Source organism: Candoia aspera, chromosome 7 (genome assembly GCF_035149785.1).
Source record: "Candoia aspera isolate rCanAsp1 chromosome 7, rCanAsp1.hap2, whole genome shotgun sequence".
Lineage (NCBI taxonomy): Eukaryota > Metazoa > Chordata > Lepidosauria > Squamata > Boidae > Candoia > Candoia aspera.
In genome coordinates this window covers 1,938,353-1,953,717 of record NC_086159.1, presented here as the reverse complement: position 1 = coordinate 1,953,717, position 15,365 = coordinate 1,938,353, and the positions used below count along the sequence as shown (strand labels likewise).

General features: G+C 50.4%; 1 protein-coding gene and 1 pseudogene across 2 annotated transcripts in view; one reads left to right on the top strand and one right to left on the bottom strand.

The window, feature by feature from the left end:
* Window positions 1-942: 942 nt before the first annotated feature.
* LOC134501171 (uncharacterized) lies at window positions 943-6,557 on the bottom strand (annotated as a pseudogene).
* Window positions 5,819-15,365, top strand: part of GOLGB1 (golgin B1) — a 32,752-nt gene continuing 23,205 nt past the window's right edge. Inside the window, exons 1-7 of one of the 2 annotated variants that reach the window (XM_063309490.1) lie at window positions 5,819-5,885; window positions 9,566-9,853; window positions 10,832-11,005; window positions 11,713-11,868; window positions 12,631-12,771; window positions 13,301-13,423; window positions 14,411-14,524. In XM_063309490.1, the coding sequence (XP_063165560.1) occupies window positions 9,764-9,853; window positions 10,832-11,005; window positions 11,713-11,868; window positions 12,631-12,771; window positions 13,301-13,423; window positions 14,411-14,524 (798 nt within the window). In that variant the 5' untranslated portion in view covers window positions 5,819-5,885; window positions 9,566-9,763. Of the gene's footprint in view, window positions 5,886-7,098; window positions 7,288-9,565; window positions 9,854-10,831; window positions 11,006-11,712; window positions 11,869-12,630; window positions 12,772-13,300; window positions 13,424-14,410; window positions 14,525-15,365 lie in introns of those variants that run through there. The other variant, XM_063309489.1, reaches the window with a different exon arrangement.

The following is a 15,365-nucleotide window of genomic DNA, read 5'->3' as shown; positions in this document are numbered from 1 at the left end:
ATGGGAAAGGCTTGAAATGTTCCATTTATGTGGTGATCTAGAGCCTGTTGTAGCTGATTCTTTAATTCTGGTTGATCAACATGTTTGAGGACAGCCCAGTTTATCCCAAAGGGGTCTCTGTTTGCCAGCTGGCTTCTGGATCAAACCTTAAGAGTTTAAAGAACTGCTTGTATTCACCCGCCATCAGTGGCCCAGAGGGATTTCTCATTCCAGTGGGGGATCAACTTTTGCCAGTTCTCCAACCAATCTCTCATGCTCTCCTAGTAAGAACCATGGTTAGAACTTTCCAACACCACTGACTGATTGATGATGTGCCATCAAGTTGTTTTTGACTCCTAGCAACCACATTGACAGATTTCCTCCAGGAGGGTCTGTCTCTAACCTGGCCTTCCAGGTCTTCCAGTGGTGGCCCCATCACCCCTGTAACTGAGTCCGTCCGCTTTGCTGATTATTGTCCTCTTCTTTTCTTTCCTTTCACCTTTCCCAGCATTAGGATGTTAGGATCTAATTAGGATAATTAGAAATTAGGGTGTCCCTGACCCCGTTGGCCTTTCGTAAGGCCGTGAAGACCTGGCTATGTGCCCAGGCCTGGGGCCCTAAGCATGAGAATGGTCCCGTTTCTTGGTTGTATTAACATCCATACATTGCTTACTTGGCAGCCATCTATACTTATTATGTATTTTAATTGTTTAATTGTAATTGTTTTAATTGTTTTATAGTTTTATTGTTGTAAGCTGCCCAGAGTCACTTGCTGAGATGGGCAGCTATAGAAATAAATAAATTAAAGCCTTCTGCAGACAGCTGGGTATTCATATTGAATGACTGAGTGAGGAAGTGCCATCTAGTCGGTGTCCACTCTTAGTGCCCACACAGATGAATTTCCTCCAGGAAGGTCAGTTCCTAACCAGGTCTTTCCATACTGCTGTCTTCTTCTTCTTAGTGTTATTCTTGCGTTATGGCAGGGTCCGCTTGTTGGCATATGCATCTCCATTTGACTCGATCCAAGGCATCTTCAGGGGTGGCGTTCACGCATTCCATGTCTTCCTTAATGCGGTCCATCCACCGTTTCTTGGGTCTACCATGGGGTCGCCAGCCACCAAGGCCCAGACGCATGGCTGTTCTTGCCACCGAGTCTTCTTTGCCGTGCACGACGTGTCCATACCATCTAAGCCTTCCTTCCCGCAGTTTTGCCACAATTGGCGTGACTCCCGGTCGTTGTCAGACGTCGTTGTTCATGGCGTGGTCGAATTGTGTTAGTCCAAGGCACCATTGGAGCATTCGCATTTCCACCACGTGTAGGGCCTGCTCATGCTTTGCTGTCGCTGGCCAGCACTCCGATCCGTAGAGGGCGGCTGGGCGCACTACCATTCTGTAGACCTTTGACTTGAGGTGTAGGGGCATCTGACGATCGCACAGGACTCCAGTCACCTGGTGCCACTTCATCCAGGTGGTGTTGACATGGGCGTGGGCATCCGGAAAGCTATCGCCGTCACTGCATATGAGGGAGCCGAGGGACTTGAATTGCTCTACTTCCTTCAGGTCTTCTCCACTAATGCTGGTGGTTCCATCGGTCTGGGGGCCGCATTCCATATATTCCGTTTTCTTGATGTTCACTCGAAGTCCAAATTCGCCAAGCTGTTCATTCCATTGCCGCATTTGCTCTCAGAGGCCTGCACATTGTTTATTTGCCAATAAGACGTCGTCGGCATAGAGGAGTGCCCATTGAGGTGATTGGAGGTCAAGCGTCAGTGTCCATGCAAAGGACGAATAGTAGGGGTGAAAGTGCTGATCCGTGACGTACTCTGATGTTGATGGCAAAGGGAGGCGATGTTTCCACTGCACATCGGACCATGCTGGTCACGCTGCGGTACAACAGTCGTACGGCTGTCTATCTATATACTACTAAAACTCTCGTGTCTGTTTGCTTGTAACCTTTAACTGGGCGAAACGGTGCGTTGTGAGGCAATAATTTTTGAACCAAGGTACCTGAAACGGGCTAACTTACAGAATATGCCCAAAATCCGGGACCCAGGACTACCGTGGGACTGAAATTTGGCAAGTTTTATAAAACGTTTTATGACATAAAAATTATCACAAAACATCTTATGACGTAATACAAATGGCCATAAAGCATTTCCTGTGGTCAACCCCTGATGTTTGGCTGGGCTATACAGTTCAGCCTGGGCTCCTTTCAAGGCAGAGACATCTCTGGGTGTCTCCCTGAATTTTTAAGAACTTTCCCAGTGAAGGCAGGACTTTAGAAGCTCCCTGCCACTGTTGAAGGCACTGAGGAATCTGGTAAGGAAATACCTCTGAAACGATGACCCGACAGGCCACGGGTTGTCTACTAAGCATTAAAGTGGGGGCAGAGTCGAGGCGGAAGGGCCATCTCTAGGTCCTTATAGGAACTGACCTGCTGTGGTCTGAGACCGATTTAGCAGCTGAGACCAAAGACCAATTTTGGATGCGTTTAAGAGGGGAAAGTGATGCAGGAAAGCTTTTGCTCCGTCCAGCTGAGTTCATCAGCTGCATCCTTCCCCCTCCTGTGCGCACCCCTGGGGAGGGGGGGAAAGGGAAATTGGACTACAACTCCCATCTGGCTGGGGATGGGGGGGATCGCCATGCGGAAGGTTGGCGCTGGGTGGTGTAAGAAAATGCTAGGTTTGTTGATTGACACAAGGAGAGACTGATAGATCTTTATGCATTTTTATATGTGTATGTATATGCAATATATATATATAATTTTTCATGCACATATGACTTCTTTCTTTCTTTCGGGCAGAAAAAGATCTTTCTGTGGTTCACCGTCCCTTAAAAAGAATTTAAAAAAATTATTAAAAATTCAATTAATTATTATAAATTTAAAAAAATTAAAAAGGATTTTAAAAAATCCCTTCAAAAGCCTTTCCGCCTCCTTCCAGGCCCTTTAATCGCAATCCGTTCATTGAACATGCAAGGCGAACATTCCGGTATATTAACATAAATTTTGTTGCTCTTTATTCATTCAGTCGCTTCCGACTCTTCGTGACTTCACGGACCAGCCCACGCCAGAGCTTCCTGTCGGTCGTCAACACCCCCAGCTCCCCCAGGGACGAGTCCGTCACCTCTAGAATATCATCCATCCACCTTGCCCTTGGTCGGCCCCTCTTCCTTTTGCCCTCCACTCTCCCTAGCATCAGCATCTTCTCCAGGGTGTCCTGTCTTCTCATTATGTGGCCAAAGTATTTCAGTTTTGCCTTTAATACCATTCCCTCAAGTGAGCAGTCTGGCTTGATTTCCTGGAGGATGGACTGGTTTGATCTTCTGGCAGTCCAAGGCACTCTCAGGATTTTCCTCCAACACCACAGTTCAAAAGCATCTATCTTCCTTCTCTCAGCCTTCCTTATGGTCCAGCTCTCGCAGCCATATGTTACTACGGGGAGCACCATTGCTTTAACTATGCGGGCCTTTGTTGTCAGTGTGGTGTCTCTGCTCTTAACTATTTTATCGAGATTTGTCATTACTCTTCTCCCAAGGATTAAGCGTCTTCTGATTTCCTGACTGCAGTCAGCATCTGCAGTAATCTTCGCACCTAGAAATACAAAGTCTTTCACTGCTTCTACATTTTCTCCCTCTATTTGCCAGTTATCAATCAAGCTGGTTGCCATAATCTTGGTTTTTTTGAGGTTTAGCTGCAAGCCAGCTTTTGCACTTTCTTCTTTCACCTTCATCATAAGGCTCCTCAGTTCCTCTTCGCTTTCAGCCTTCAAAGTGGTATCATCTGCATATCTGAGATTGTTAATGTTTCTTCCAGCGATTTTAACTCCAGCCTTGGATTCCTCAAGCCCAGCATGTCGCATGATGTGTTCTGCGTACAAGTTGAATAGGTAGGGTGAGAGTATACAGCCCTGCCGTACTCCTTTCCCAATCTTAAACCAGTCCATTGTTTCGTGGTCTGTTCTTACTGTTGCTACTTGGTCGTTATACAGATTCTTCAGGAGGCAGACAAGATGACTTGGTATCCCCATACCGCTAAGAACTTGCCACAATTTGTTATGGTCCACACAGTCAAAGGCTTTAGAATAGTCAATAAAACAGAAATAGATGTTTTTCTGAAACTCCCTGGCTTTTTCCATTATCCAGCGGATATTGGCAATTTGGTCCCTAGTTCCTCTGCCTTTTCTAAACCCAGCTTGTGCATCTGGCAATTCTCGCTCCATGAATTGCTGAAGTCTACCTTGCAGGATCTTGAGCATTACCTTCCTGGCATGTGAGATGAGTGCCACTGTTCGATAGTTTGAACATTCTTTAGTGTTTCCCTTTTTTGGTATGGGGATGTAAGTTGATTTTTTCCAATCTGATGGCCATTCCTGTGTTTTCCAAATTTGCTGGCATATAGCATGCATTACCTTGACAGCATCATCTTGCAGGATTTTGAACAGTTCAGCTGGGATGCCGTCGTCTCCTGCTGCCTTGTTATTAGCAATGCTTCTTAAGGCCCACTCAACCTCACTCTTCAGGATGTCTGGCTCTAGCTCACCGACCACACTGTCAAAGCTATCCCCGATATTGTTATCCTTCCTATACAGGTCTTCCATATATTCTTGCCACCTTTTCTTGATCTCTTCTTCTTCTGTTAGGTCCTTGCCATCTTTGTTTCTGATCATACCCATTTTGGCCTGGAATTTACCTCCAATGTTTCTAATTTTCTGGAAGAGGTCTCTTGTCCTTCCTATTCTATTGTCTTCTTCCACTTCCGTGCATTGCTTGTTTAAAAATAATTCCTTATCTCTTCTGGCTAACCTCTGGAATTTTGCATTTAATTGGGCATATCTCCCCCTATCACTGTTGCCTTTTGCTTTCCTTCTTTCTTGGGCTACTTCTAGTGTCTCAGCAGACAGCCATTTTGCCTTCTTGGTTTTCTCTTTCTTTGGGATGTATTTTGTTACCGCCTCCTGAACAATGTTGCGAACCTCTGTCCATAGTTCTTCCGGGACCCTATCTACTAAGTCCAGTCCCTTAAATCTATTCTTCACCTCCACTGCATATTCCTTAGGAATATTAGTGAGCTCATATCTAGCTGATCTGTGGGTCTTCCCTAATCTCTTTAGTCTGATCCTAAATTGTGCAAGAAGAAGTTCGTGGTCTGAACTACAGTCAGCTCCGGGTCTTGTTTTTACGGACTATATAGATGTCCGCCACCTTTGGCTGCAAAGGATGTAGTCAGTCTGATTTCGGTGTTGTCCATCTGGTGAAGTCCATGTATAAAGCCGTCTCTTAGGTTGTTGGAAGAGAGTGTTTGTTATGCAGAGTGAATTGTCTTGGCAAAATTCTATCAGCCTGTGTCCTGCTTCGTTTTGTTCTCCCAGGCCATACTTACCTGTAATTCGAGGTGTCATCTGACTGCCCACCTTAGCATTCCAGTCTCCCGTGATGAAAAGAACGTCTCTTTTAGGCGTGTTGTCCAGTACTGGACGGGGACGGTTTAACTTTTTTCTGGACCTTCCAGCCACCGCCCCCTCCAACTCCGGTTGGTCCCCTCACCCGGGCGGCGCGGCCGCTGATTGGTTCCGAGCCCCACGGGTGCCTCTTCCCATTGGCTTCCTTTGGTTTGTTTTGGTGCGGAGCAGGGAGGTGCCCACGCCGCGTCTGCTCATTGGTAGATAAAGAGGCGTGACGCGAGCCGCCTCCCTCCGCCGCGAAACCACAGCAACAGCCCAAGCCGCGCCGAGCGATTGGACAACGGATCTGCCTGTCTCAGCTGCCGCCCCTTCCTATTGGTAGCGCGAAGAGAAGGAGGCGGGGTCTGGAAGTGAGGCAGCCGGAAGTGCCGAGAGGCCCGAGACCGGGACACATCCGGTGCTGATGTGGCCGGAACCCGAGCGGCGCCGAGGACGACCGGAGCGGTGAGTTTCGGCCGGGAGCGCTGCTTCCAGCCGCGCCGCGCCTTCCCCAAAGCGCCGCTCGATCTCTGCAGGAGAGGCTGCCGGGGCTGCACCGGTTGGACGCTGGCCTGCGGGGCGCGGCGGCCTTGCGCGTTCGCCCCCTCCCCGCTCCCCGCGGCTGTGGCGCGGACTGGGGCTCCTTCCCGGCGTGTGGACCCATCAGGCGCGGCCGGGGCGCTGCAGTCCAAAGCAGGCCGAGACCCAACCGGTGCAGCGCCGTCCCCCCCCCCCCCCGCTTTCTCCCACCCAGCGGGGGTGCGGGTGGTGGATAACCAACCGGCCCCCTTGGAGGCTGTCCTGTCCCTTCGCAGGCCTGGCGCACCCGAAGCCCGCCGGGGTCGCCGTCGCTTGCGCGGAGCGGAGCGAGGTGCGGCGGGAGCGGGAGCAGGGACCCGCTTGCTTGACCGCGGCGCGGCCCGGAGCACCGGAGGAGCGGTCTTCGAGACGTGCCTCCTCCCGCCCGGCCGGGGAGTCGGGTCCTTCGGCCGCCCAAGGAGCGGCGGCCTTTCCCTCCGCCCCTTTGCCCAGGGGCGCCTCGCCGGGACCCGCGGAGCCGCAGGGAAAACCCTGGGGATCAAAGTGGCTGTTCGCCCCGGAGGCCCCGAGCGCTCCCCACCCGCTGCTGCGGGCCATAAAAGGCTCCTGGTTTGGTGGGGGCCGTTTGGGGAGCAAAATCTTTGAGTAGCCCCGTTTTAGTCCAGCGAGCCCTCCACAAGAAGCGTTAGGGAATTTCGCAAAGGGGTGGGAGCGTTTCCTGGAGGCTTTTCGGATAGGACGTTGAGCTGCGCTGGGTCCGCGCGAGGAGCAAGTTTAGCAGAACTTTCGGCAGCTGGCTAGCCTAGCTTCCCCCTGGAATCTCGTGGATGTAATGATAATCCCCACCACCGCCACACCCCCTGCGTGGATTTTGAAACCCAGAGCTGAGAATGTCCAGTTCCTGATGGTGCAGTTGCCAAGAAATTGTCCACTGCTGAGCGAAGAGCTGGTGCTTAACCATCGAGGGTTGGCTTTGCAAAGGCACTGCTCGAGTTTGGTGAATAGGAACATGGGGCATTTTTACCCTGGACCCCTTGATCCCTTCTTGCATATTTATTATTTTTAAAAAAACGTAGATCCTGCATTTCCCTTCTAAAGGAGAAGAAATTCAAAGCAGCTCTGAGTTGCTGCATTAATATCCCAGGGCCGCTTCTGTGCCTGCTTCTTGCAAGCGCCACACCCTCGCCAGAAGCAGCCGAAGGAGGAAACATCTCTGGGAAATCTTGCCCTCTGGGTGGGTGAACTTTGCTGAAGTTCCGGCTTCTTTTCGCAGCTGATCTGGAAGGGGCCTCCCCTGTGCTTCATGGTGGCACAATAAGCCTGGCAGGTAAATCCCTGGGAAATTCTTACCTGCAGAAATGTATATGTGCCCTCTTACATATCTCTTCCTTTAGGGCAGCCTTTCTCAACCTTTGGGCCCTGGAGGAACCCCTGAACTATTTCTCAGGCCTCGGGGAACCCCTGCACGTTCAGGCTCCAACATAGGCCAGAAGTTACAAATTGTTATATTCACTTCATGGGCAGGCCTGTCTATATGCATTAACGGTGTTCTTAAACTGAAAATAAAGAACGAAACTGACCTCTTTCATGTGAAGTTGCCCTAATACGAAATAATTGTTTAAATCAACCGTGATCTCCCAGGGACCCCCTAGTGATCTCTTGCAGAACCCGAGGGTGCCACGCAACTCTGGTTGAGAAACCCTGACTTCGGTCTCATACTCAAACTGGCCCAAGGACTAGGCCATGAGCTGGAGGGCCGGAACACTTTCCATAAATTGGTACAAAAGCAAGGAAGGATGAGTATCCGTATGCGACTGAATGTGAATTTGTTAAGCATACAAATGTTACGCACAGCAGAACTACTCTTTGCCATTTCCCTTTGGCCTCTTAGGTTGTGGTGATGGACTTGCAGTGACAGTTCAGGTTGAGACGTTGGGTGGGTGGGTGGCTCTCGCACGGTGGGTGGCTAGGAAGAGGGAAGCCACTGGGTTTGCAGCAGAGCCCCTGCTATGACGTGGAAGGGCTGAAACTGCACCTGAAGCATCCTGAGAAGGCAGGGGACCAAGGCTGACATGGCCAAGGGCTGCTCCCCCCACCCCGCTGTTTTGGATTCAGGCTGAGGGGCAGCGCCACTTCTGGTTTTTCATCAAGGACCATTTCTGTACCTGGACTTTGATTCCTTCTTGCATGTATATTTTTAAAAAGGCACGTCCCACTTTTCCCTTCTAAAAGAGAAGCAGTTCAAAGCAGCTGTTGAGTTGCCGTCAATAGGACCTGGAGACAGCTCTCGCTACCACCACAGCTTGAAGTGCAAGGGCCTCCCACCCGGTAGCACCCTTGTGAGTCTTGCTAGGCTGCATCCTTGCAGATGGATTGCTACTTCTGCCACTGTCTATATGGGCATCTCTCCTGCACCTTGGGGGACACGTGCCAGTTCCCATCCAGTCATCCTTGCGATCGTGGTTAAGTGAGTGCATTTTGGAGGTTTGCAGTTGTAAAGGATGAGGGCTGCTTTCCTAATTCTTCTACAGATGGTGGAAGAACAGAAGACAGCTACAGGAAGCAGCTTGTAGGTGATGGTGGAGTGCAAGGGCCCCTTCTCACACACGTGCACCACCACGCCACCTGAGGAGGCGGCGGCAGCAGTCAGTAGCAACTGCAGCATGCTCTGGCAGCAGCCCAGCAAATCCCCTTCCTTGGAGCTGTGGTCAGTGGCATCTCCTGTAACTGGCTCATAAAAGTGCAGGGAGGGGAGGAAGAATGCAGCTCCTGCAGCCCAGGAGTCTCTGCTGAAATGTGGCACTCGTGGAGTCCGGGCGCTTGCACTTCTCGGGAGGAGGGAGCTTAAGGCAAGGCGCTCTTCAAGAGCTTCTCAGTGGTTGGAGCTGGCCCTGGACGTGGCCCTGCCTGTGATAGCACCAGGCTACAAAAAACGATGCCAATCCCTGGCCTGAAAGAGCCAAGAAAAGAACCACTTCCTCTTTGTTTCTGAGTATTTCCTCTCTGCTTGGGGTAGTTGCTCTCTTAGCCTTTTCAAACAGCAACTGTTTGAATCCTGGCTTAAGCAGCGATCTAAAACTTGAGTCTATTGTTTGCTTTGAGGAAGGTCCCTGCTTCTGTGCTCCGTGGGATTGAACTGCTCCTGGCTTGGAACTTTCTCTGTGTCCACCAGAATGCCCTATGGCTCTCCATGATTCTGGTGGCTTAACCGTGTCGAATGTCCATTCCTATTTACAGCTCTGGGTGTACACAGCTCCTGTTTAGCCTTGGCTGTGAGAGCACAGAATGGGTGGGATTTGGGGAACGTGTCTTGGGCGGTCTCCCAAAATGGATGCCAGGGGCTTGCACGTTCATCGCATGGCTTCTCAAATTGCTGGCCAAACACTGATTTACCAGAATGTTTCCTGGGCCTCCTGCTTCCCCTGGTCCTTTTCCTGGGCAGTGGGCATCTTTCCAAACAAGTGTTGGGCTGCAAGCCCTCCTTGTTTTCTGGGGATGCACACAGTGCTTCTTTTGCTCTAGGACATAAACCCAGAGCTGGTGTTTGCTTTGCAGCATGTCAGCTTTCTATTTGGGTTAAATTGTGGTGGTGGTTGTTGTTGCAGAAAAACTAATGGGAGAAGGAGCTTAGCGTCCACCAAGGAAGACACCCGTTTGCATCTTGGCAGCATCTTGGGGACCCAGGCTCCTGACAAGCTGTGGCTCGCTCCGGCTGGGATATTCTCAGACTTCCTCTGCTCCTTCTATGCTTCAGCTGACATCCCTCTTCTCCCTCTGTGCTGCTGGCTGCCGGGAGGGCGAGGATGCTCAGCCGTTTGTCGGGGCTGGCCAGCACCGTCCTGCACGAGCTCTCTGGGGAAGGAGAGGATGCCGAGACTGCAGCATCGCCCCCCGTAAGTAGCCTGTTCTCTCCCAGACCAGTTGGAAATTGGAGCTGGAAGGATTGGCCAGAGAAAGTTGCTTTGTTCCAAGGTTGACCAGTCGCCCTAGCACTGCAAGCCTCTTTTGATTCAAAGCCAGCATTGTTAATTGCTCTTGAATTGACTGGATGCTGGAACAATAACAGCAACAAACTTCAGGTGTCCTGTCCCAGAGAGGACATGATGTAGCGCCTTCTACCTCTATTCAGACATCAGGGTAAGCTTGCCTGCTGCACCTTCTGGTGGAGTAGCCTGGAAATAAACTTACTTATTTATATTTTAAACTTAGTCACCGTCCATCTCAAAGAACAAAATTACAAAATGCCAATAGGCGGATGTCCTCCCGGCTGTGCTTTCAGCTCCCTGCATCATCGCCCTGTGCAGAGCCTGTTTGCACATAGGAGCCCGCTGTTTGCTTTCTCCTCCCGTTTGAAATCTTTGTATGTTTGTTTAAAGAATCTCTGTGGCTGCCCAACTCAAGCAAAGCGACTAGCCAATTTACAAGAAAAGGCAATACAATGTATGTGTTGTTTGCACCTGTTAATTGTTAATCTTTCTACGCTGCCCGCAGCAACTGCTGTGAGGTGGGTGGCCATATAAGTTAGTTAACAAACTAAAGATAAAAGAGCAAGCAGGTAATCAGTAGCAGGTAACCTGTCTCACATTCATACTTTGTTTAATTTAGTCACCCCAGCCCTCAGCGCCTGAGGGAATAGCCAAGTTTTTAAATCTTTGAGAGTTGCTCATTTGTAGTGGACCCTTTCATAAAAGTGGCAGCTGAGGCAATCTGGACGTTGTGTCTGTGCTCCTTTGTGGCTCATCCATGTAGGCAGCGCTAAATGAATAAAGGGTCACTTGTTCCTCCACACATTCATGGGGAGCCGCCCTTGCTTGGGGGACAAGAGCCTGAGAGCCGTGGTGTCTCTTATGGGCTTCTGCTTCCTGTTGCAGGGGCCAGAATTTGAGTCCAGCCAGCAGAATGGGGAGGAGGCACCGGAAGACATGCAAGAACAGTTGACCCACATGGAGAAGCTGGTGGTGCAGCTGAAGAACCTGGTGCGGGAGAAGGATGCTCAGCTCCAGCAGAAGGATGCTCAGCTCCAGCAGAAGGATGCAATGCTTCAGGTGGGCTTGCTTTGGGGGAAAATGCTGCTCCCCACTTTCCCCTGGACTGGAGCTTTTGTGGCGGGCAGGCGGGAGCGTTAGCAACCAGCAGCCATGGGCTGCATCTGGCCCCAAATTGTGCTACCTCAATTTGACAACGTTGCTCCCTTTTCTGCCTGCTGCATTTCCGGGGGAAGCATAAGAAAACTAGTGTGGGTAGGCTTAAAATATTTTAAATGAAAGCAAAAAGCAACTCCCTAGAAAACAACCATGGGCTGGAAATCTTCCTTTCCACAAAGCCCTTGGCTACTATAAAATTGTTGTAATTTGAAGTTCAGCTACTGACTGTGTCAGCTAATAAGTTGCTTGTAATGTAACACCAGGAGGGGTTCCTGCAGCCCTTTCGATGCAGAGCAGGATCACCCTCCTTGTTTGCTGTCAGGGTTTGCCCCACAGCGTCGTTCCCCAACTAGAGTGGGAAATAGTCTGGGCCATGGTGCCCTTGCAGGAAGCAGCCCAGACGCCTCTGGGCAATGAGCTGCTATTTCTGGGGAAGAAGTGGTTCCCCGGATCTTTCGCCCACCTGAGGTAGAGGAAAGTGTTCTCTCCCCAAACTCCTCCACTCAGTTCAGGTCCTCTGGGCATCCTCCTGCGAGGGTCAGGAACGCTGCCCCCGCCCCCCTCTGCTGCTCCTGCTCCTTGTGATGCAGCGGTCCTCCCTCCTGCAGGAAGAAAGGCGGGCTGCAGAAGCCAAGCTGCTGAAGCTGAAGCTGCAGGCCAAAGTGAAGGTGGCAAATCTCAACAAGCGCATTGAGGAGCTGACAGCACATGGAGAGGCAGTGCCTGCCGGGGAGCAGCCGGGAGAGCCCCTGGCTCCTGTCCAGGTGAGGCTCCGCACTGTGAGCATTTTGGCATCTCTGGCGGGGAGCGGGGGGGACTTCCCATGCAAGACAGGCGGTCCTGAGTTGCCCGTCTAGATGTACTAGGACAGTTGAGTGAGGTTGCTCTAGATTAGCCGTCCCTGCAAATGTGTTTCTTGGCTTCTGCGCGCTAGAGAAATCTGGCCAGTTTGGTGGTCCCACGTAGCCTTTGTGGCCCCTTTCCAGCCAGAGACCTCCGCTTCCAAGCCTATTCCCTCCACCAGGTGGACTGGGGGGATGCTTTTCCTAAAATGTGAAAACTGGGAATTTCTGAAGGCGAAGTCGCAAGGCCCAGAAGGTGTGGCCGTGGTAATAAATTAGAAGAAGTGCAGTCAGTGCTTTGGCATGTTCATATCCACGCACGTTTTGTGTTTTGAGGGACATGGGAATGTTTCCTTGTGCTGAAGGTTCCTACTCCATTTGGGAAAGTTCATGTGTTTAATGGTCTCTTCATTGAAACAACTGCTCTGGGTTTGAGAATAAGAGCAGGAGATGGCAGGTCATCCAGTCTCCTTCATTTTAAAGTAAGTTGCATGCACTATCAGTTGCTCCTTAATAGGAAGTTTGGAGGTGCCCAGGATTACCGCTTTTGAGCAGTTCCCAATTCTATTGATTCTTTATAACACATGTAAATAACTGGGTTGGATCAACCAACCAAATGCCATCTCCCCCAGTTTGCAGCTCATACCTTCTCTCAAAGCTCCTGCCTCTCTCCTGCACCACCAGGGTGACCACAGGATATGCAGCAGGCAGGAGGAAGAGCTGGCTGTGCTGAGAAGGCAGCTGCAGGAGCAGGAAGAAATGGCGGGGGAGCTCCGAGGACAGCTGGAGGAAGCCACGGAAAGGCTCGGTGAATCCCAGGCCCAGGTAAGGAAACAGCGATGGGCATCTTTGGGGTTTTCTGACTCCCTGTGATCCTCCCAGGCCAAAGCTGACAAGGGAACATGAAACCAGCTACTGTAAATTACAGATTTACAGATGTGTCTCTTCTCTTACGAAATTGCCATAACTTGTCCTGCAATGCTTTGACTTTTTCATGCACAATATGAAGTTGTGGCCCAGAGAAGTCTGCTAAAGTGTGTTGCTGGCAAAACAAGGGCAGCAGAACCTCAAGGGGCACACGGGGAATGGTGGTTGAGCAAAGCAGCTACCGTGCGCAGGAGATCCTTCACTGGAATTTTATGTCCCAGATCCAGGTATCTGGTACATTTGGATCAAAAGAATTTTCACAACATTCCACCTGCTTGTGGAAGGCCTGACTATTTCAGAGAAGTGGATTATTTTAGCATTGTCTCTTTCCTTGGGAATGCTGGTTGGAGGCTTCGGCTGTCTCCTCGACACTGGTGTGCGAGATGCTTCCCTTACCAGTTCTGTGACCTCACTGTTCGCTTGGCAGGTCAGCTCCCTGCAAAAGGAAGTGCTGGAGGAAGGGGCTCTCCACGAAGAACGGGCTCTCCAGCACCAAGCAGAAATGCGCCAACTAGAGGCCTGGTCAGCTCGTGAAGCAGAAATGCAGCAGGTGTGTGGGCTTTGGAAAAGCCACCAGAGACCTAGGAGTGGTTAGTCCATCATTTCTCTTGCGGAGGGGAAACAAGCAGCATTTTTCCCCTCTTCTCCCTCCCCCCTGTGGTCACAATCTTCACAGAAGGTAACAGTCCACAACACAACACCTGCAGGTAATATTTATTGACTCCAAGCTTGAATACCACTGTCCCTTTAGTACATTTCTCAATTCTGGCCCAACTAATTTGAGGTGCCCATCGCTGGCCAGCACGGTTTCCCCAATTAATGGGAGAAGGGCGCTTATCCCAATTAATAATCTGATTGTCCCCCAAAGGGGTCTTGGAGCTTCTTGACTCCAGAAAGATTTTCCCATGTGGAAACAGAGAAGCAACCAAGAAATTGGCAACCTATAAAACTGAGACAGGCTCACACATGACATGCACGCACACACACAGAACCCCAGAACTCCTTTTTGTCTCCTATTTTGTGACCCAAAATCGTTGGACCCAGACCAGCTGGTTTGCACCAATCCTGTCATGGAATATGGTCCGGGTTAGGAGACAATTTGGGGAGGCGTTTAGTGTTCTCAGGCGGCCCTTGCTGCTTCTGTCCGTCCCTCCATCCTCCTTGGACCTTCTCCTGGTCTTTGGCCCATCCTGGGTTTAGTCCACCCCGGCACCTGGGTGTTCAATGGGCTGCGTGGACGACACTGGACCATGTATTCATCATATAGTCTATCAACATCCATCACGATTGCAAAACAAGGTCGTCTCTGGGCCAGCCTGCAAGGAGGTGACGTTCCCTTCAACTATAGCTGCTCTCTGGTTCAGCTAGCCCTGGCCTCGGTATGGCCAAAGCACCCTTCCAATGACTTCCAGGCTGCTGAAGGGGAGTGAGGGCTCTCTGTATCTTGCCAGAGGCAAAGCCACAGATGAGAGATCCACATTTTAGTCTCATTGCTTTATCTTTGGAATCAAGGCCTTTGCGGTCTCTCTCGCTGCAGAATCTGAGGCAGCTGCAGCGAAAGCTGGAGGAACAAGGGGCCACTCTGCTGGGAAGAACACAAGTGGTGGAATTGTTGCAGCAGGAGTTGAACAGCAGTGAGGAGGAAAAGCAGGTACCACGCTGGGTTTTGTAGCAGTGCAGCTGGAAGGGAGCAGAAAGGAGCCAACTGCTTCCTCGGTGCCAGCAGGACGGTGTGCTCCCAGTAGCCTCACTGTGCAGAGATCCCACTGTTCACAACGGGGAATTTCAGTGTTCCACAAAAAACAAATACAGGTAGTCCTCACTTAAGGACCGTTTGTTTAATGATGGTCTGAAGTTACGACAGTCTCAGGAAAAGTGTTTTACGACCTGTACTTGCACTTAGGACTGTCGCAAACCATTGCGCTGCCCGCACGGTCGTGTGATTGCAATTTGGGCACTTGGCAGCTGGCTCGCATCTTCGACCAACTTCAGTGTCCTGCGGTCATGTGATTGCAATTTGTGACCTTTTTTGCCGGTTTCCGGCAAAAAAAAGTCAATTGGGGAAGCTGGATTTGCCTAACAACCCGTGATCTGATTAATGACTGCTGTGATTCATTTAGCAACCGCTGTTAAAATAGCCATAAAATCAGGTCGAGCTACATGGTGATTCACTTAACGACCGCACCACTTAACCCATTTTCTGGTCCCTATTGTGGCCATTAAGTGTTCTATTTTGTTTCAATAGTTCACCCCAGCCACAGATGTTGAGGGGAAGGAAAGAGGTGCCATGCGTGCACATAGCTGGGGCAAAATTTGTTTTTGATTTTTAATAAAGTAAATCAAATCTTTACATTAATGTATAGTCAGGGAAAAAACGATTAGGACTTTTAAAAAAAGACTGGAAGCCCTATATGGACTTTTTGCTGAAAGAGGAAAAGACAGAACAGATGACTTGGGAGATTTGGGGGTTAGAAAGGGTTAAAGAGGGAGGG